This window comes from Aquila chrysaetos, chromosome 13 (genome assembly GCF_900496995.4).
Source record: "Aquila chrysaetos chrysaetos chromosome 13, bAquChr1.4, whole genome shotgun sequence".
NCBI lineage: Eukaryota > Metazoa > Chordata > Aves > Accipitriformes > Accipitridae > Aquila > Aquila chrysaetos.
This window is the reverse complement of record NC_044016.1, coordinates 6355412-6378088: the sequence shown is the minus strand read 5'-3', so window position 1 is coordinate 6378088 and position 22677 is coordinate 6355412. Positions and strand designations below refer to the sequence as shown.

Below are 22677 nucleotides of genomic sequence, written 5' to 3'. Positions count from 1 at the left end.
CATGACAGAAAATTGTTAGGGCAGCCTGGATCAGTTTTTTGAGCAGAGGCAGGACCTCTCACTACCTTTCCTCTGCCTTCTGTGCTTCTGCACCTGGGTGCCAGTAGCAGAAGGCACAGTAGCTCTCAGGTCTCCCTACAAGATTTGACTGCAGTACTGCCTTAAAGAATTCAAGTATAGCTTGAAGGTCTAAGATGGTTAACTGCTTCCACATTAGTAGCAAGCACTAATTCTACATTTACTTGTAAATGCTTTCATTAGTCAAAATTTGTGTTCTCATTTGCAAAATATTGTGTGGTTCAGGCCAGTCAGGAAGAAAATACAGAATAATTTACTTTGTCTAAAATAGACTCTTCTCAGAGAAGACCATCCCCAAACTTGTTTCAGGTGTGGTATATTGAAAAAAGGTTGCTTATTCAGGAGGAACCAGCTCACCTCTGACAATGACAGCTGTTTACAGGCACCACTGTGCTCCCTCTTGCACAAGTCTTGATCTCTGGCCATTTGGTTTTGCCTTACTTCTGTCCCCTGTGTGGCCTTATATTTCAGAGCTGAAGATCATCCCTCTCATCTTTAATGCACATGCAGACATCTGCTGTGGTGCTAGGGAGCACTGCCATATACTGATATAACTGAATACTTCCCCAGGGACTGTTCAGTCACAACGCGGATAAAGTAAGTGGGAAGGAAGTTTGCTATATGATACCTGCCAAACCGATTTTCAGATGTGAGTAGAAGGCTCAAAGCAGTTTCACTCTCCCTTCTGGAGCAGATCTGCTTGAAGGGGCCCAGCCTTGATGAAAGGATGCACATCAGGACTTTGTTTTGTGATCTTATGTTACAACAGCTCACCCAGGCTCAGTCACCAGGGAGACCTAGACAAAAAACAACTGCCTGTAGAACCCTTCTATTTTTAAATATGCCTCACAGTGCTTAGCAATCTGAGACAATGATAATGAACAGAGGCAGTAAACGAGCACGTCCTTGCCCCGCTCTGCACACCAGGTAAGTGCACTTCAGCCTACTACAAACACAAGCTGTCCACACTGTCAGTTTTACTGAGTATAGAAAATAGGCACCGAGACACTAAATCCAGCACAAAAATGGGTTTGATTAGTTACTGTCTGAAAGAAAAAAAAATCTGGACCTAAAAGGCATAGACTTTAGAAGCTTAAAAATTATAATTAAACACCTGCTGTATAGCAAAGGTTATTCTGAATTCTGATGTCACACTTCTCACATCTTAAGCCCACAGATGTCAGCAGCTGTTGTTCATCACCTACTTATCTACAGATACAAAGATTCAGTGGAATACTATGACAATGTGAAAGAGTATAAAATTCAGCTATGTGCCAGCTGTAAAGCCTGCCATCAATTCTCCTCCCCTTTTTCAAAATAATCATCTGTTTTTAGCAAAACACAGCCCATCCCACTGCCTGTAGTGCAAGGTTTAATACTAATGAAGTGTTTGTGGGCTAGTGATAGCATCTGCATCTCTTCCTGCAGGGAGCAACTCTCCCACAAGCCTGAGATTTGGATTTGATAACCACCTAGAGTGAATCCAGACTCACTTCTGATAGTCTGGTATTGACTAATGGGCTATTATTTGGTACAGTACTACAGTGAGCAGTGCAAAAGTCAGTCAGATAATCAGAAATAGTTTTAACATTTCTGTGAGCAATTAACTGCATATCAGATTACTGCAATAGTAATAAACAGTAAGAAAGGACTCCCTGCTCTGTTATACTTGTTCTTATTTAAGTGAGCCAGCTGAGTACCTGCCATTCAGACAGTACATTTCCTCTAACAAGGCCAAATGCGCTGCTGTTAGGCTGGCTGAGCTGTTTCTTGGGAATAAGGCTCTTTCTTTGAAATAGTAGCTATGGCCTTCAGGAGAACCCAGAATCCGATGACACAATGATGCTAAAAACATTTTGTTTTGCTCCAGAGCCATTTCTTGTTAAAGCTTCCATTTCTGGACCAAAGTTGCCCCAAAGTCTCTGCTCAAAGAAACTGCTGTCCTAAAAGCCATTCCTTCTTAAGTTGCTCCAAAACATGCATTTATCCCACACTGAAACCAGAAGTAGCTGACCTAGACCCTGCTTTTTAATTAGCCAGTTACAGTCCAAGAAGAGTCTAGATAAGAGGTTCAGAACCATGGAGATGCCACTGAAAATAAACATAACTTACCCTCTGCCCCCCACAACTGAAGTGCTTTGGAAAGTGCTTCTGGTATGGAAAAACACTAGTAAGGTCACCACCCTCTCATGCAGCTCCAGCTAAACTAACTCCCACTACAACTGAATCTGACTTTTGATTTTTAAACTACAAACGATAAAGTCCTGAAATCTGAGCCACTATATGCAGCCTTTGGACATGTTTTTTACACAACCAAACCAGACAAGACTTACATTAAGCAAAAGAGTCAGGCATTACTCAGATTGTGAATGAAAAAAAAAAAAATGAATAGAAATCACACTTTCATACAAAAAAAAGGAAGTTAAACCATCTTTTAGTGAAAAATAAAATCTGTGAAGTCTAGCATGACAGTTAGATCTAAATCCATAAGGGGCACTATTCATCACCACTGAGTCACCTAGAATTGCCTGGGGGCAGGGATTGATCTGTTCAAGACAGTCAATCAAATGTACATTCTGTTTTACAGCAGGTGCAATATATAATGTACATTAAATGAAGATACATTTTTGTCTTGAAGAGGAATGGGAAGATCCTTCTGGATACTGTGGGAAGAGACAAGGAATAAATCCATATTGATTTCAGGGTAGCTTATTTCAAAACACTGAGAAATGATGCCACTTGTTTTACTTGCTGTAATAGCACTTTAAGGAACATAACTCACACTAAAACCTAAAGCTTAGAATTAGTTTTCTTTCATGGAAGAAATATCCTGTGCAGTGCCAGACAGCCCTGACGGTGTTATGCCAATGCTGCTAGAAGAATTAGCCCCATTACAATTGTCAGTTGTCTTCTGGAGAGCAGTATTTATAAACAGATCTGTGCTGAGTGACAGCTCTTTCCCCTTGCTAGATGTAGTCCAAACGTCAGTCTTCAAAATACCTTCCTGATTGGATTTTAAGATGTTAAGGATGCTCATGCTCTCCCTGTGTTTAGTAACTGAATGTCTGCAGTTTTGAGGATAGGACGAATGATAAATGAGATTTAAGTGATGAGTTTCCATTTTCTTAAATGAAAGAGAATCCCCCTTTGCAGCACTGGTTCAAACCACTGCAGATGATCAGTGCAGAGAGAGTGCAGTACAGAGAAAAGGGGAACAAAAACTTCAGAAGACAAAACTACACTCAACCGCCCAGCTACTGAGTCAAAGATACCAACGTGCCAAACTTAACTATATGGAAAGACCAACTCACAACTGTTTCAACAACACAAAAGAGGTGCAAGGAGGGAAACCGACTGCTTCACCTTGCCTGTGCTGCCTGTCCCAGCAGCTGCAAGGGGCCAGGCATCCCACTTGCAAAGCCTCCTGCCCCCAAGGCTGAGCAAGGGGCTCTGGCTGTGTGCGCAGCCCAGCTGTCTGCCCCTCGCAGCAGCTGCAGCCTGCTTTGGGCCCAGTGAGGGCCAGGCCCTGGAGGCAGGCGATAAGAGAACCCGCAGCTCAGGAATTCCTCCCAGTCCCTGACTTGCCCCCCACTGGTATCCACGCCACATCCAATGCAAAACCAACTTCTGCCTGTCCTGATGATACTGGCTTCCTGGTAAATACCCCGTCCTTCCTTCTTAACACGATCCACCTACTGTTGCTTCACTCCTAGTTGCCCGTTACACAAGAGTATGTGGATGTGTCCCACCCCAGGGTATTCAATAAGCGATAGATGTCAGCGTCCTCCTCTGCAGAGGGGAAAGGCCTAGCCCAGCCAACATTCTTCTCACTAGGTCTGTATGGCATCCCTCGCTCAGTGCGATTTCATGAGCTTGGGTTGCAGCTCTGCTCCAGCTGAGCCTAAGTAGTCCCACTCGCTTTTGGACCATGGCCATTGCTGCCTTGTAGGATCTCATCTCTGCTCAGAGTGCACCTACCAACCTTTCGACTTCCTCAAATGAAGGAAAGTCTAAAAGGAGCTTTATTTTCCAGCAGTTCTTAAGCTCTTTTGCAACCAAGTCCGTACTATTGCGGTGGTTTTGTATGTAAATACATTTGTATCTCTTGAGTTCTAGGAATTCTTGTACAGCCTTAAGGGAACTAACGTCCACCCTTGCATTTTTGTCTCAATGCAATTTTTTTGCATCACCTCAGGTCTTTTGCAGCTGATAAAACTTTTTGCAGTGATCAGAAGGCATTCTTAATGTTTCAGAGAAACCGGAGACAAAGAACGATTAGGTAATATCTCACAAAACTGAACAGAACACACTACAGAACACAGATATTACGATTCTCCTAACTCCACCACTACATCTTTTCCCTTTTGAAGCTAAATAACAGAAATAATTGCTTAAATAATTCCTCTTAAAGGTGCACAACTGATTTATTTCTCAATTTTTGCCCTTTTCTTCCCAGCAGATTCTGATTTCTGGTCTCAGAAGGGAATAAATTCTCCCTATTTTAGGAACAATTTTGAAGTTACAAATGTCAAATATAAAAGAATAAGAAAACCCTACTCCATTCTCTAAAGCTAGAACCCTGTCATAAAAAAATTCAATGCCTGCAACCAAATTATGGTACTTAGCAATTCTTCAATTCACTTCATTTTCCATTTTCCTCTGTGGAGATAGCGGCTAGTTTTATTTCTCTATGTCTATAGATGGAGGGGGGAAAAAAGTACCGATAATTTGCCTTAGGAAAAAAAAAAAATTTAGAATTCAAAATAAGTTTTGACATGGAACATCTTCACTTGAAAGAAGCAACTTGGTGCTTAACATTTCAGGAGAGCAGGCTGTAATAAAGCTAATTGATCTGAAAAGCTAAGTGTAAAACACCACTAAATGCATGAAAGATTTTCACATGGAAGGTGAGCTGTGTACAGAAATACATCTATCTTACATTCCCTCTGCTCTCAGTTTTCCTCCTGTACTGCAACTTTTTTTTTTTTTAATAAACATCTGAGAAGCACAACAGATAGATATCTTTCAAAAAAAAAAAAATACTAGCTTCCATGAAAAACTTTCACCCTCTTGCACCACTACATAAAAATTGGAGGTTCAGAACCACATGGCAGTAATGATCTGAGACAGCAACAAATTCTGGCTCCTGTTTTATTTAGGAGTCCCTTATGACATACCATACATTGGATTTCTAGAACTATTTTAAACATCACTTTTGAGAAGAGTGTCTTCATTAACTATTAACCAGCACCTAATTAACCACTGAGTCTAGAAACAGATATGAAAATTTCCCTCTCTTCTTCTTGGCTATTTACAGTCCCTCCCATTCCCACCTGAATATTATGCACAGATCTAGTACAGAGCATCCAAGGAGATCAGATCTCACAACCACTGTCCTGTGACTTTTCAGAAAAAGATACTTTACTTCAAGATCTAAACATAATCATCAGTTTACAGTCTGGAAGACAGAAGTGTTTTAAGGCCCTAAAATGACACTGTCATATCTGTGTTATATCGTATGTATCACATACCTATCACATCTTCAGGAATTGATAAGATGGGGTGAAGCTCTGCACTGCTGATGACAACAAACTTCCTATCAGTAGACATTTCCAAACCAGAACTTTAGTGGAAAGCAAACACCATCCAGAATTGAAGCTGGAAATATACTTAACTGGTTAAGTTAGTGAAATTATTACTTAACACACAGAATGTTATTTTCCACTAGCCAGAAAAGTTGGGCTTGAGGTGGAACTTTCAATCCATTCAAAAGTGATATGATCAGATACGTGTTACACTGGAACTCACCTAGGAAGGCAGGAAATAAGCTGCTACAGAAGGGAACAAATCCTTCTCCAGGAAAGGAACAAGGTTTGCTTTCAACTAGGAGTCCAGAGTCGCCCTGTAATGGCTGCAGGCTCCTGGTTGGAAGAGATTAGTAACGGAGGCACATTGAGTAGGGAGAAGCAGCTTTGGGTACTACACCAGTTAATTCATGGAGCCACATTCATTCTTTCATCAAAAGAATTAAAAGCTAATTATAGTACATGCAATAGAAAGACAGCTGATCTTGATACACATTCTCTCCAAGCAACAAATGCTTACAGACTCTGCTAACAAAGAACAAGTGAAGATAACCCAGGAGCTCTGTGTTTGAGCACAAAAAAAATTGGGAAGTTGCACTTGCTACAGCTGAGATGCTACAGCCTAACCAATAGGATGTCAGATACAAAGCAAGAGTCAGCAGTTAACCCAAGAACGAAAAAATTAGAGGCAAGAATGTTCCATTATAATGACCCAATCTTCAGTGTCTCTGCTTTTGGTAATTTCCTTTCTGTTTTGATCTGTCAGACAGCTGTCCTCAGAAAGAAAGAACAACTACTGTACCTCTGAAATATCTGAAACAGGCACTTGCAGCTGTTACAGACAGGTGACAAGCAGAATCATTCAAGAAATCTTGCCTAGATTGGACAGAGAAGGAATTTGCAAGACCACTTTAAGAAGATAAGACACATGGCCTCTTTGAAAGTTAAGACCCTGGCCATCATTTGGAATTAGAACTGTGTATTTCCTTGTATTGTTGCAATTTAGAGACAATAAAGCGTGTCTTTTCTTTGTACTCAATGGACATGGGTTTGTGATAGTGACAGAAAAAGACCCCTCCTCCCCAAATCTTCCTGTGCCTCTCACCTCACTTTTGCCAAGAGCCAGGAAAACAACTCTGTGGCCTGCTGCTTGTAGGACAAGCCCACCTTCTTGAAAAGCATCAAAGTAAAAGGCTTCCAAACACTAATAAATGAACTAGCTGTAGATCATGCATGAGAAAGCTTTCAGCTGTGCTACTAGCATCTGTGGGTAAGCAGAGCTGGGAATTTGATTTCTGTAAAGAGACAGAAAGAACATGGTTTAGTGCTACACTGAAGCATTAAAAGCTTAGCCAGCGCAGAAATCTGCTTTTGGCTCAAGACATGGGAAAAGCCCAAAGAAAAACAAGACATGAACGTGTGCACCTAATGCAATTGAGAAATTGCAATCATTTGGGTGTTGGGGATGTGTTTCAACAGGGCTGGAGGTGAACCAGATTGGGCATACATCTAGAATAAGCTCTAACTGGCAGAGATAGGTATATCTAAACAAGCCAAGGTTTTTTTGGAGTCTCAGCATACCATATAGCATCTTCTTCACTATAGAAGAAAATAGTCTATAAGCGAAGTGTTTGCAGAAGGGTACCGAATTGTATGGTATCGAATGAGCTCCATTCTTCAACTTTTCAAAGGTTGACCCCTCAGCTGTGTCAGAGAATCCCATCACAGATCACACTGTAGGGCTTACTCATTCTCAAATGTCAGACTTGTCCAGGATTCATGTTCCACAGAAGCACTGCCGGTGGCGGCTGCTAGAACCCAAGTAAGGACTTAGCAAGGACCAAGGGGGGGGGGGAGGAGTTGTTCCAACTGAGCAATGCAAGGCAAGCAGCAGGCGCTGGATCTCAACAAATATGGCTTCTGGGAGCTACAATCAGTAACTCCAGCTGGGCCATTTGCTTAGGCTTCTTGCCAAAAGATTTATAAAAAGAACAGTAAAGAATGTGCAATGGCTTTAAATATGAATTTCAGATACAGTGCAGCCAATATCCACATTTGTGGAGGCTTCCATCCCTCAGCTTTTCTCTAAGGCTCAGCAAGGAATGCAAGGAGTTTCTCTTGCTGATCTACTTTTATCCTCTCAGAGATATCCACCAGCATGAAGGAACAAATTACAGCCAGTGCAGTTTCCTAATTACTTCCAGCTCTCAGAGAGGGAACCAAAAGATACTAGGAAGCAAGCACAACACAGCAAAGCTGATAAACCAGCCTTTAATTTGTGTGTTGCTGTACATGGAGGTCTTGTTATAATTTACTACTAGGTGATCCTAGCCTTTACTCAGACTAGTGCATGTCCTAATATCATAGACATTTCTATGAGTTTAACTGCAACAGAGTACACTGGCAAACAAGAATGGCTGCTACATGATAAGTGAAATATGCAGGTGGTTTCCCCATCAGACACACAAACTGGTTCCTCGAATGCCAGCAATGACTATTTAGCAACATGCAACTTTCCATTACCTAGTAGGTTTTCCGTATTCTGTATCTGAAGCACGTTAGCATGACTGGAGGTGGGTTTATTCAAGTTCACAGCAGAGCTGGCTCGCTCTGTACTGAACCTGTGCCAGCCACAAGGAGCTTCATTACCAAGGTTCAGCAGCCTTCCAAGCACAAAAAGGAAATCCAATCACCAAAAGAGTTTTTGTCCTTGATATGGCATATAGAACCTCACAGCGAATATCAAAAGTCACTTGTTCAAAAAAGTAAGCTATACCACAGAGCATAAAAATCCCGCAGTGACAGTACTGTAAATAGGTCAAGTGTGGTAGCTGAATCATTTATTTGATTCCTCAATTAGTATACACATAAGTGTCCACTGCTTCTGCAGACACTGGTATAAGATGGGGTACCGCAGCTAGAAATTAGTTAGAACAATCATACACGTCTGATATAATTAATACAACAGGCTCTGTCTCCTCCTTCTGTCCTCACATCTGTATGAGATACTCAGACACAAGTAAAAATTGTGGAATCTGTTGGTTTTCTTTTTTCTTGGTTTGAATACCAATCTTAACTGGCAGTTTGTCTCCAGGGTACACACCACCTCCAGTAATACCATGGTCACTAAAAAACCCCACAATATTCAGTGGACGTACCACCTCTAGTAATACCACGATTGCTAAAATTAACACATACACACCCCCCTCCCCCCTGACTAAACTGCAACACTGAAGTGACAGTATAAAGTCTGACACAAATCCATGCCCCCCCACTAGACAAGGCTCCTCCCTTGCCTTTTAAGAACCAGGAGTTATGTGTACCTTCAACTGACAGGAATGGCTTGTCATCAGGGTTATCAAAGCTCTGCAGTGTCCTTCTTGCAGCAGGGCAGGTCTCCTACTCAGCATTTGTCCAGAGGGCTGGTCTCAGGAAGCTGGAGGCAGCCCTGCAAGACACTGAACATCTGCATACACTTATTTATGACACAAATTCTACTCCAATCTCAAGATGCTGCTGCTTCACAGACATGCTAGAAAAGGTCAAGTTCAGGAACTAACAGTTTAACAATGAGCAGGCAAACAGAGGGCTTGGGAGGGTCAAAACTGTCTCCTACCCAAAGGTCACCAAGATTCATCCTCTAGAGAAATTTAAAAGTATTCAAATCTCTCATGGGACATACTGTCATTCTAAGCCTTATGACAGTGCTCTTATGGACAGTTCATGACATTGATCATGCTGTGAGGCCGCTAGCAAAAGAACTGTTTCAATACACAAAGAAAAAAAAAAAAAAAAAAATCAATCAAGACAGCCTGAAATTTCTCTGAACTCAGTGTTTTATTGCTTTGTGATTATTAGTTACACTTTAACACAATGTACTTTGGAATAAATTGGCACCTATTACATAATTTAAAAACTTACTACCTTACAGTTCATATAATTGGCACTATAGAGAAAACCCAGAGATCTGTCATTTTGACCCCAAGATTAAAATAAAGATAAAATGTTTACATCCTTTATTGTTGGCAGGTGAACTTTAATTGTGGAAGGCCCTTAAAAATAGTGAACAGAAACTAACAACCTAAACGCCCTCCAAAAAAATATATAAAACCACAATCAGATAAATCACTCCCTTCTTTACACTAGTCATTTTGCTTTGGTACTTGTAGTACCCAAGTGCACAGTAACTCCCTCATCTCTTTTAAGGAAAAAAAGTAACATGATCAAGTCTGTACCAACTACTTTGGGTGACAAGAGGAAAGACTCCCACACACCATCCTCAGCACCCACGCAAACAGCATTTTCATCAAAAGTGACATTGCCTCAGGATTTAACGCATCCCAAGAGGTTTATAAATACTAAAGGGTTGTGTTGGTTTTGGTTTTTTTTTTTTTTTTTTTAAAAAGAAAGAATTATTTTTAATAAATAAATGGCAGCTGTCATAGCTGCACTTGCTTTGGTGACCAGTTATCGATATGCAGCATAAGTTATCTTCGTAAGGCAGGTGAGGAGATAACATAAGTGCAGTCCCTGAGGATCAGCATCAATGTGTTCAACACGTTTGTTTCACAATGTGTGTAGACAGCCTGGAAAACAATCAGTCCCAAGGCATCTGCTTTTTAATCTCTGAGCACAGCTGCAGACCACACAATGAATTATTTCTGTACCTCTTCTGTAGGCAGGAATATGTAAATAAAACAGAATACTTAGCAGGTGAGGTGGGGGGGTGGGGTGGTGGAATTAGATCTCCTAAACCTGGACCAAGTGCTCCACCTTGTGTTAGTCCTTGGCATTCAAAGCGAACCTCTCGGTGCCTGCTCAGTAATTGCAGGTCTAGCAGAATAGTTTATGATTCCTTCTGCCTGTGAACAAGTGTTGTCCATGGTGCCATATGATTGTTGCTCCTTTTGGGCAAGTATCGTCCTTTCTGTACAATGAGGATGCAAAACTCGGGGGACGTACATCTGAAATCACAAGCATTAAGGATTTTACTAGTCTCTCAAAGTACGCTAGGATAATTCACCCAGGATAACACCCTCGCCACTCTTCTTTTCATCCATTTCCCATTCTTCACCTTAACACCTAAGGCCTTTGGCACCCTAACGGAGGCTTCCTGGTGCAACACTCACTTGTACTTGTAGACTGTGGTACAAAGGCCCTTATTTCTACCTCTGTCCTACATCCTTTTTAGTGACATGGCAGGTAAGATCTGCTACACGTCACAACTTTGAAAGTCACAAAGCAGTGGCAACTGACTGCATTTGGCAGCAGTCCAGATGTGAGGATCTCTCTGGTGTAAGGCCCAGAACACAGTGTACATTGCTGCTGGAAGTAGCATGTCTCAACTATTCCTAAAACGTCAGCCGAAGGTACTTCTGGAACACCACCTGGGAACAGTCAAGGAGCCCAGCCGCAGAACTCTGTGGTCCCACATGCATATGCGAAGTCCCACAGTCCATTCAGACTAATATGTCCTACACAAGCTCTTTGGTTAGTAGGGTGAGAAATTAAGTTTTTCTAGAAAACGTAAAAGAAGATTAGTAACTCTTAACTTCTTACAGAAGATGTTGGGATGGGTGGTACATCTGTGTCGTTTCCTCTTTCACCTTGCGTGTCTTCTATCTGTAACCAGTAACACGTAGGGAAAGGAAGAGAGACAATATCAAATTGGTAAGTCAAAACAATATACAGAGATCATAAGTGCCCAAAAACCTCCACAGACAGATCTCTCTGCAGTGCTGGTACTCTCTCCTCCAATCCTCTTGCATACTTCTTCCATACTGCTCTTTCCTCTCAAACTCAGTTCCTAACACTGCAGACTTTCCACTGTGCCAAGCAACCTACGTCTACTATCAGCCCTCTTTAGCCATCTTACCGCTATGAACCTTTATGGACAGACATTGCTAGTGAGGAGGCACAAACAACCCAGTAGGAATAGCTGGTGCTATGTCAAGCACACAGGTAGGTGCTGAAAGGTGTTAGGTATCCATCACTTACCTTATAATTCAGTGGGCTCAGGTACTTGAAACAGCCAAAACAAGTATAAGCCAAGCAAATGATAATTGTGATGTTGACAACTAGGAAGGTAAACATGGTTGTAGGTGCTTTAAAGCCTAGAAAAATATCCAGAGAATACAATATAAAAATACATAGCGGAAAAAAACACTAAACCAAACAAACCTTTACTTTATCTTCCCCGTTTTCAGAAGTCTCGGGGGGGGGGGGTTTCCCCTTAGAGGACTGGGCATGCCACTTCCAGACACAAACAGGAGAACCTCATTACGCACAAAGCTCCTTGACTGGTAAAACTGCTGAACAAGCTGTTTTCCCAGCTTCCTTAAAGGCCAAGAAAGGCAGCTGCAATACTTGAATGATAAACAAGACTCAGAGCGATTCTTCTCCTCCTCCCTCAGTCATCTATTCTGGACCCACTTCTAAAACACCTTCATAAATGATCTGTGAAATGTAACAAATAGAGTCCATTTATTAAATATGATGATGGCACCAAATTGGATGGCTTGCAAACAACCCAAAGGAAAAAATAATAAAAAAACAACCCCACCCTCTTTCAAGGGAAAAAAACCAAAAAACCAAAAATAAACAGTAAGATGAAATTGTACCTAGAAAACTGTAAATAACTTCCTTTTGGAAGGAAAAATGAAATGTAGAGGGATAACAAACCTGTAGCACTGCAGAATACAACTGATGATTACAAGCTGGAAACGGTCAATAGTGTGATTCTATCACAAAACATGGGAAGAAGGGAAGAAAAAAAAAAAGGCAGCAAGTCTCTGGTACCTATACAAAATAATTTGGTGCTACTGAGCGCCTTCAACTTGAGCAGCCTTGTCTGTGCAGGACACCACGATAAAATATGGACAGAACTGGGAGGAATCCAAGGAGAAGGAACAACAGAAGAAACTGAGTAAACGAACTAAGCTGAAAGGTAAGTTTTTCTTCAGAGAGAGAGAGAGAGAACTATAGGAAAGGACATAGTAGCAGCCTCTAGTATGGAAAAAGTTGTAGTGATTACAGTGACTTATTATTCTCCAGGTCCACTAGGGAAATATTCTGAAGAAATTAATCTCATTTTGCAGCAAAGGTGACTTGAGTAAGGTATTAGGGGAAAAAAAACCAAACCACAAAACCTAGCTGTTTCCAAGCTTCTTTAGTCAAAACAGGCAACACCAACCCTCAACTATTTTGTGGTAACCCCAGCATATGCAGTGGCACAGAATAGACAAGTTTTACTTCTTAGCAGGTTATATAAGCCCTGCGCAAATCTATTCATGAGGGGAAAAACACACACACATGCGCACGCACACAAAAAACAAAACCAAAAAAACCCACAATCATGTTACTATTCAAACAAAAAAGGGAAGTGAAAAAACCTCCCTATGGGTATTCTGGAATGTCCTTCAGAAGAGGTTGTTTTTATAAGCATAGGCTACATCAGTATTTACCAGCTGGTGAGGTACGTCTACACCAAAGCCAACATATGGCGTGAGCCACAAAGCAAACAGCAGAGATCAAGGAAGAAGAAACCTCCAAAGATCAGTTTTCCCTGCCCTGTGTCGTCAGCACTCCTCCCTGCCAACAGTTCTAGAGAACATGGGACTTAAGTGACTATCCCAGGAGACAGAGGCTGAACTGCAGATATTACTGTCACCTCCCCTGTTGTGAGAAGCCCAGTGGTGCTTTAGGTGTATGACGGATGGATGGCATGAGAGCTGAGGAAGAAAACAGCAACCGAGGAGGAAATGGATGACACCAGTATAGCCTATCACTTTCTGTATGCAGTCAGGTGATATTTGATCCTGACTGAGAACTGGGATAGAGGTCCTTCCAGCCTTACATTAATATAATAAGTGAGAAAACAGAGTATTATCACTGTACTCTGCAACCAAACTGAAATATCCATAGCAGACACAAATCAATGACTAAGCAATCAAGCTTTACATACCATAAACCAATTTATTTTGCAGATAAGGAAGCAGGGCACTCTTCCCCCTCCTTCCTTCTCTTTGGCACAAGAAGCAGCAATGGAATCAATGGCAACAAAATCAAAATCTCAAGTTCCTACCTCTCGGACTCACACTGCTTGGCTGGACTGCCCTGTGCACTGACAAATCACTGAACAACATCCTGTAAACAGGATCCTCTACACTGACCAAACCAAACATGGTAATCCAGCCTGTATTTTCCATTACTAAGGTCCATGACAAATGATGGTTTTACCATAGATGCAGAACCAGAAAACATTATTATAAAGATCACATTTTTACTACATCAGGATTTCCTTCATAACAATTAAAGAGGCGCATCAATTGCTGCGTGTTTGGAGTTGATTTTTCTAAAGCATGCTCTAGAAATGCTGCTGTTGTTTTAGAGGACATAGATTTGTTGGTCTTCCTGGTTGCAAAGACAGCTCTCAAAACAAGGGAAAAAACAAGCTCCGAAACATACAAGTAATGCAGGGACATCTGCTCAAATCCAAGGACAGCCTGAAGCAATAGTTCCGAGTGCCCCTTACTTCCACAGGGAGCTATCTCTGAAGTTAGATGACAGTCTGCCAACAATATCTTTTTTACTACTGGTATGCTAGAAAAACACAATACAAGCACGGTCATTTGCAAGCACGGTCATTTGTCATCAGTGATGTGAAAGCAGAGAAGAGGGCAAAATACAGTTAGATACCAATGGCCTCCTTCCCAGGAAGAGAAGCCCAACTCCTTCCAGCATCACCGGCATTCCTGTTCCATGCCAAATGCTTCCTCCTATATCACAGATAAAAAGCCATGAGCTATTGCCTACCTTTTCTGACATCAAAGCTGTTAGTACACCACAGCCAATACTATCAATGCCAACTATTTGCAAAATACAGAATGTCCCTACTTTTAAAATAAGTTACACAAAAACCATGAGTTTTTAAATTGGGGAGGAGAGTTACCATCTCACTGCAGTCTTCCATGTAAAGTTCGACAGATGATGTAGAACACAGGTCTTACTAGCAATAGCCAACATTTTAACAGTTTTTTTCCAAATGACAACTGTACAACAGAGGCAGTAGCCAATTCATCCAGGCAAATTAAACTTATCCACAGACTACACAAATGCAGGTAGTGAAGCCAGGGACCATCTTTCTAGTAAGAGCTAATTCTGAATACATTTGTGTTTTATTTAATGATTTTTACTGTCGGTCACTCCACAGCCTAACTGGCCAATTCAAACTCCACAGATTTAGGGAACACATGATCTCCTGTAAAATGAAGAAATATGAAGTTCCATGCTAACAGTTTTAAGTTAACATATCAGCTATCGCCATCAGAGTATCTTATGCAAACTTGTGTAAGCTGCAAGTGTTGTATAATTCAGTGCCACAGGTAACCACTATGACTTCCCATTTATGGAAGCAAAAAGAAAAGCCCATAAAACCAATGAAACTTCACATGTAATTCAGGTAAGTTGACAAGAAAGGTAGGAGCAGCTTCCAGGTGGAAATAGGTAATACTTACCTAACCGCAAAAATGAGAAAAAATAGAGCCAAAAAAGGCAGAGAATTGGAGCTGCAAGGGCCTGATTCACAGCTGCAAAGTGCATCTTCTTCTCTAGCTTGGCAGGGAGATATGCATAGTAAAGGTTATAACGGTCAACCATGTGCTTCAGGAGTATGTATATTAAACCTGGAAGGAAAAAAGGGAGAGCCAAGGGAGGTGGTTGAAGACTTGATAAAAAGCAGCAATTCTGTGATGAGATCTACACTAACCAAGTGACTGAAAATCTAGATACCAGTGGTGGATACAGGCCAAATATGAGTGGGGTACAGCTGCATGACAGCAGCCTGCTCCTAAGGTTGTTGCATCCCCAGCCCAAGACTCCCGGAGTCTCCCCATCGCTCCCCCTTCTCCACACACTTCTCTGCGGCACCACTCGTGCTCCCAGAGAGAACCCAGAGCTCCTTCCTAGAGCTGGCACATGAGGCCAAGCTGGTAGGGGACACTCGGTAACTCCTCCACCACTGTCCTGGTAAGGAAGAAAGGTCAAACAGTGGCTTAACGTCTCTTTCTCAGCCTTCAACACATTCATGACTGGATTTCAAGTCAGTTATTTCTTATCCCCCCCGAAAAAGCCAGTTACTGCTGTGACAGCTATGAATTGCAACAGCTCTGGTATGCACTAGCACATTCAGATATTTACAACTGCACACAAAACAGAATGTAAATAAAGAACATTGTTACAAAAAAATTGGCCACATTCTCCCAATAATAAGGTTGTTGATTAAAATCAGTTCTGAACAATATCTAATAGCTAATTATGTTGTATCTAGCTCTCTAAAATTTTGGATTAGAAAAGGAAAATACCAACTATATAAAATGATTTAGTACTATTTATGCCTGTTAAACGGGTTTCCAGAGTGGAAATATCTGTAGCTGCAGAAATGATTCTTTATACATAATTCTTATGACAGTCCAGAATCTCTGTGAATGAAAGATGCAATAACGTAAGATGTAGCTCATGTCACAGTCACTAAAGATGGACAACTGTCTATAAGTTCTAAACAGACTGCTAAGTTTCTTGCACACCCATACAGGATTTAATGGCTGGTACAGGAAGAATAAAGTAGTCAAAGCCAGATACATAGGCAACTTAAGGCAGAAATGTTAAGTTTTGTTCATGGGACAGAGATAAACCAACTGAATAAGAGTTGAATAAGGGCTCTATCCACATGCCCTGAACTCCTAGTTGACTGGCTTTCTAAGCCAGCTAATCTACCAGAGTATACAGCATTTCCTTTTCTGGTCAAAGGGCAGCTACGGTGTTCGCCAAGACCATGTCCCAGCAAAGCAGTCAGTACATCATTAGGTCACATCCCTGCGGTCAGGACCATGGAGCATACAGCTGTCCATAGCACAGTGATAACCACAGCCCCTTTTCTCATTTCATTCAGGATGTGGAATTTTAGATAAATGGTTTGCAATGGAGAAGAGGGGCAGTAGTGAAAAGAACAGGCAGTTTTCCACTCTCTTGCTTCTGGATCAACATGCTTATTTTTGTGCTTCATTTTACATACATCATTCAAACTTTAGGACAAAAGTTATTTCAAATGAGCCTAAAGCTCAACTCAAGTTTGGCTGCTTAAGGTGGACCTCCAGGCTGGGTACCCTCTGCGGCTTGCTTCTCCTAGACCTCAAGGACCCAGAGATAAAAAAATAATCCCCTCATCCTCAAACCTACCTAATCTCCTATGCTTAACTATTAAAAACCACCACCAGAGCTAGTACACTCAAACTTGAGAAATAAAATAAGCATCTAATAGACGTTAAATATACTTTCTACTTCTAAAGGCAGTACAAGAGCTAAGTAATTCACCATGTTTTGCCCTGTTTTTCCACAAGAAAGGAAGAAACTTGGATCCAAGTCCTAAGGATTATCAGCATTTGAACTGGGATAAGAATGCAGAACTGGGCCTTCCAAACCTCCCACGTGCCCCCATCTCGCTCACACAGTGCCCACAGCTCACTGGAAAACTTACCAAATGGAACAATGATGGGACACGTAATGCTATAGGCCATGATGACAGTGAACACACACAACATCCAGGCATACATTGCTCCAAATTCATATTCAAATGCTTGTTGCTAGAAACAAAAACAAAACATCCAAGCCGCTCATGTCATCTATCAATATGTCAGGAGTTAAGAAGAGATTCACTAAAGCAACAATTCACCTTCTCTTATTCTCTCCCTATGAGAGATCAGTTACTTCCCTAAGAGGCATAAATGACATAATTAGAGAGATGAAGTATTATGCGTTTTATGCATCTGTACTTACAGAAAATATGCTGCTTCTTTCATAGCCTTAAAGTAATTCCTCAGAGAATCTGTTTTCATCTACAAGAAGCAACTACTTAAAACCACAAGGCAGAAAATAATTGTGCCAAACTCTGAACCTTCATCTCACTGCAGATTCCATTGAATCTGTACTGTTCCTTGTGTTGGCTTTCCCAGTATGGAAAGCTCAAGACATCAAAGCTTTGGTGTGGTCAGTATTCCCACCTTTACCTCTTGGGATGAGGAAATCAATACAAATCATTTCAACCAGAGCAAGGGGTAATATTCAACAGTTAACAGAAGTTAATGTTTAAAAGAAACTTTTAAAAATGGAACCTACCCACCCATAAAAAAAGAAAAAAAAAAAAAAAAAAAAAAGAAAGAAGAAAAAGAACAGGGACAGCTGTATACAGGCTTAAATTCCCATTGTAAGACCTAGAATTTCAAGCTGCAAGATGAAACATCATCTGGAAGTGAAAGCCCTCCACTTAAAATGGAATATAGACAATAAGTATATATTTTGCTAGATGTATGTTCAGGTTAAAGTAAGTTGTACACACCTGCAGGCTGACAGAAAAAACTAACTATAGACAGATTTGAATTTTTACAAAACTGAAGTTTAGACTGTAAGATAAAAATCCATTAGAATTATCCTATAAAATCCAAATCATAAAACTCTGACTTGGAGCTATGAAGAGAGTAACACCTGAAGTTCAGAGCTTGGGTTTTGATTTTTGACCGTCTCTGACTTGAATAAATACCTCCCCATTATCTGTGCTGCAAATGAAGGGAATATGAATCTGTCATGGATGAATGAAACAAAGGCCAAAAAATAGACAGGAGATGATAGTTAATGGTATGAAGGATGGGGGCTCCCACTGTTTCTGATAAGGATCAGTCATTTAATTGCCACTTGCTAAGGAGGGGCTCTAATACCTGTTTAATATTTTTCCTTTCTGCTGTGGACTTGGCCATTATCATGCGTATGGTGTAAAGGATGAGCCCAGGCAGGCGCAGCAACTCCATCCCATTGCCAACAAAAGCAGAGGCAATCACGTAGTTCACAAAGAAGGCTCCCTGGTCAGGCAAAAAGACACATCTGCAAGGAAAGACATCAGACAGTGACTGGAAAGCAGACAAGCAAATATAGCTTATGTACAGTGGATCCCCATCACCTTTGGAAATCTCTTACCATAAGAATAAGCACTGGCCACCATAAGTAGTGGCTAGAAGACTTCCGATAATCTTGTTGAAAAAGAGTACTACACAGCTATAAATACAGTAAGTGTAGTACACTGTAAGAGCCTGGCTAAGTTGCAGTTCGGATGAGGAATAAACTCTTCAAAAAATATACAGCAGTCTGATGGGTGGCTGATAGCAGACAAGAGCATCATTTGATGTCTGCAACAGCAACCCAAGACAAGATGAGATAAGACTGCAAGAGAATAATTATCTTTCCTAGCTTAGTAACTCCTAACTGTCTTCTTGTTACTGATTTTGAAACAGCATTTTGAAACCTAACTAAGTCCTAATAACTGCATTCTATTCTTTCCCTCCAGCCACAGTCACAAGAGCTTATAATAACCAATATGTGCAAATTTGCAATGCTGGTGTAAAAACGTTCATGTTTCTTAAAATCAAGAGTCAATAGATATCAGAAGGAGAACTGCTGCAGCTATTTGGTCTCGCTGTAATCCTTGGGAAGATCCTCTGTCCATGATATGCAACAATCCTCAGTACATTTTCTGGTCCCCTCTCACCTGCATCATATCATCCTGTCCTTTCTTGTCTTCTACAAAATTTGTAAGGTTTTGGAAAAATAACTGTCTCTTTATTGAATGTTTGCATACATCAGCTAGCAGGAAACAAGTATGGATTTCGTCATAGCAAAATCACTTGCATTCTCCTGCCCTTATTCAGAAGCTCAACATCATCCCACAGGGTACCATCCCCAAGCAAATTTTAATAAACACTAACCAAGGTTAGTCAACAGCAAAAAAAAAAAAAAAAAAAAAAAAAAGTCCTAAGTATTCCTTTAGCAAAGAGTTGTTAATACTTACTCCAGCCTAACTGCAGAATCAGATGATTCTCTGTCAAACAGCCAACGGAAAAAAAAATCAAGGCTGAAAGAAAGATGGTTAATGTAATTCAGTCTCCAACAGCTTAGTACTGTGTAAAATTGCTTCTCTTTTAAGTAGTTCAGATCAGGATAGTGGATAGAGAGAATTTAATCAAATAATCTGAATACTACTTTAGCTTTATCACAGTTACTGATAGTCAGAAACAGGAAAAAAGATACAGAATCAAACAAACCAAAACCATCTACTTCATATTGAAGTTTTAATGATTCATTTTTAGCAGTTATATAGATAGGACAAATACATGTTACCAGGTTAGTCAGGGAAACAGCCAAATACTGTAAAGGTGGAAAGTAAAGGACAACTATAACTGAAGTATAAGATGTAGTCAGGAAACTGGGTTCTCAGCTACGATGGTGAGTAGGGGCAACTTTCAATTAGTCATTGATCTTACAAGGTCTTAAATTTCTTTACTAAAAGTCAGCCTTTAGAAACTTTAAGGGCTATGACATCCTCGGATGAAAGATGAACATTGAAATCTAATGCGTAATGACAGTACAACCATACACACTGGAGGGAGTGGGGGTACATCAACTATACATCAACTAGCAACTAAAGAACAGAAGTTGTCTCATACGATTAAAATACTCAAACATTACTCCATTAAACTATAATTCTTTACCTGGTCAGACCAAGGGAGGGCAGAATCAACACCATGAAGATCAAAAATATGTAGACTTTATGCATCATTATTCTGTTCTCTGCAGATCTACCAACATAAAAAGTTACTGAGTAAGAAACTCATACAAAAGACTTCCACACATGAAGGATCTTGCCCAGAGAAAGTCCACACCTGTCAGACTTGCAGCTTCCCCTACCGTATCACATTGCTACAAGATACTCACAAAACAAACATCTTTGAGATATTCACTAATTTGGACCAAGCAGGCTCTCAGTATCTTCTTGGGCAAAGAAAACATTTCTGAACATTAATCCAAACTCTGGATTAGCATCGCTACAGGTCTGCACCACAAGCAAGGGGATATGCAACAACCACAGCTGGTCTCTCATCCAATGATACTCACATCTCACAACAGCTTGTAAACAAACAGCTCTTCAAGTGTTATGCCAAGAGGGATTAGCCAGTTCATAAAAGGGCACCACTGTCAAGAAACCAGACACTTGGACAAGCTATCTGACTGTCTTTGCCAAGTGTCAACTCTTTGGGAACAACGTGACACTACTAATGCTATACCCCTACTACAGTAGCGGGAACACCTATCTAGTGACACACTGTTGCCAGAAAAGTGCAGCAATTGCTATAAACAATTCAGACTGTTAAAGGTGGTATCTGATAGGGCATTAAAACCACAGAGGTTTTGTTATAGGATCATGTAGCCCTTGGACACTGTGGGACATAGCAGTATAACTATACAGAGGCTTGAAATCAGATCTGTGATCACTAGTGACTTTAGAAAACTATTTCAACTGATTGAGAAGGGCCCAAAGTTCATGTGCCTAGTACAACTACCAAAAAGGTTGATGAAAAGAATACAACTTTGATGAATAAACAGTAGATTCTGGACATGGTGTCTTACAAGAGAGTGGTACAAAAAACTAAAAAGTAAAAAAAAATTGACCTTAGAACATAAAAACAAACAAAAATTAGCTGCAGGCATTATGGAAAAAGATTGAGTGAAGTTAAATGAAGCTGGGATTCAGTGTGTAGTATCATGCTTTTATCTGACTGTAGGGAAACCGGGGATGAAATCCAGTACGCCAAACCAAGCTGTGCTGAGTTCTCCAAGTTAGCAGCACATCACTGTGCTTCACATCTCTGGAGCGCACCAGTCATATCTGAAAATCTTGCATCAACACACCTGCTGGGCCTTGGTGCCATAGGTCTTCTCAGATCACCACTAACAATATCCAAAAGCAACTGAGTTGTGCACCAAGAGTTACATCCAGACCATTTTTTCCACGTAAAACAACAAAAAGATGGATGTCTTTTTTGTAAGTAGCATGCCAGCAGTTGGAGCACTGTCTGTTGAAGTAGGATTCTGGGGTTCTGTGACGTTCTCAGCCTGGAGGGGATCCAAACCCACACCTCCTATCTTCCCAGAGAACGAGCTGGTTATGGGATCAGAGGCACTTCCCATGCTCCTGCTGAAGCTACACCCCCTGAGCCTGCTTATACATTTTTTTTCTGATTAAACACAAAGCGGGGGGGGGGAGCATAAGCAAATCATGTGGTCAGATTACACTTGCTGTGTTGGTTACAAATTACTTAAAATCCAGAGTGTTGGTTCTAACATTAATAAGAGACAAGAACACGACATTCCCTGCTATGAAAGGTCTGCAGATTTAAGAGCTCCATGGAAGATAAGCACTTTCTCCATTTATTTTAGTAATTCAGCTAATAAGGCCAAAACAGAGGAAAACCTTGCTTACTTTGTCCAGTGGGACTCCAGCAAAGTTGAGTAATATACAATTGTTGGTAGCAAAGCTGAGAAGGACCAGAGTAAGAGCGTTGGGAAAAACTGACTGATGATGGGATTCTAGTGGGGGGAAAAAAAAGGAAGAATAAAGTATTAAAAACATTTTAATGCAGCTGTGGTACAACTGAGGCTGCAATATTTTGCTATTTGTAAATTATAGCAGGTTGGACTGTGGAAATTATATTCAGATACAGTCTTAAAATGCATGAGTGCTCAGCACTGGTGTGCAAGACAAAAAACAAGAGTGGGACTGGGAATTAAATTCCATGAGAGTGAAGTCTTGCAAGTAGTATTTATGTAGTTTACATCAGCTTGGGAAGTATTTAAAATTAACAGTTTGCAAGAGACCTTAGCTGCAGTCAAATTAGGACCAGATATACACGCCATCCTGTTTTGAATCCAATAAGCAAAATAAAACCATGGCATTTTGCTTCAGATTTTAAAATCTGAATTCCCCCCTTCTCACCATAAAAATCAAAATACAAGTTGGACTTGAAGTTCCATTTTTGGCAAAAGTTTTTGATTACAAAATTTAGAATTATGTACATTTGAAATACAAATTTTTACTACAAACAAGACATTTACAGTAATATAAAGTTTCAGGTAA

The 22677-nt window shown here is 40.6% G+C and overlaps 1 protein-coding gene across 5 annotated transcripts in view; it reads right to left on the bottom strand.

Moving 5' to 3' along the window:
• The window catches only part of TMEM63A (transmembrane protein 63A), a 50334-nt gene that overhangs the window by 7015 nt on the left and 20642 nt on the right, over positions 1–22677 (bottom strand). Inside the window, exons 16-26 of one of the 5 annotated variants that reach the window (XR_003926266.2) lie at positions 22024–22130; positions 20255–20341; positions 19555–19617; positions 18431–18593; positions 17197–17302; positions 15179–15346; positions 11661–11776; positions 11223–11285; positions 10437–10627; positions 8987–9121; positions 707–875 (exon numbers count right to left, since the gene is read on the bottom strand). Coding sequence is in view for 1 of the 5 variants with exons in the window: in XM_030034729.1 (XP_029890589.1) it covers positions 10457–10627; positions 11223–11285; positions 11661–11776; positions 15179–15346; positions 17197–17302; positions 18431–18593; positions 19555–19617; positions 20255–20341; positions 22024–22130 (1044 nt within the window). In the remaining 4 variants the exon portion in view is untranslated. Of the gene's footprint in view, positions 1–706; positions 876–8186; positions 8327–8986; positions 9122–9362; positions 10628–11222; positions 11286–11660; positions 11777–15178; positions 15347–17196; positions 17303–18430; positions 18594–19554; positions 19618–20254; positions 20342–22023; positions 22131–22677 lie in introns of those variants that run through there. The other 4 variants (XR_003926270.2, XR_003926271.2, XR_005933802.1 and 1 more) reach the window with 4 other exon arrangements.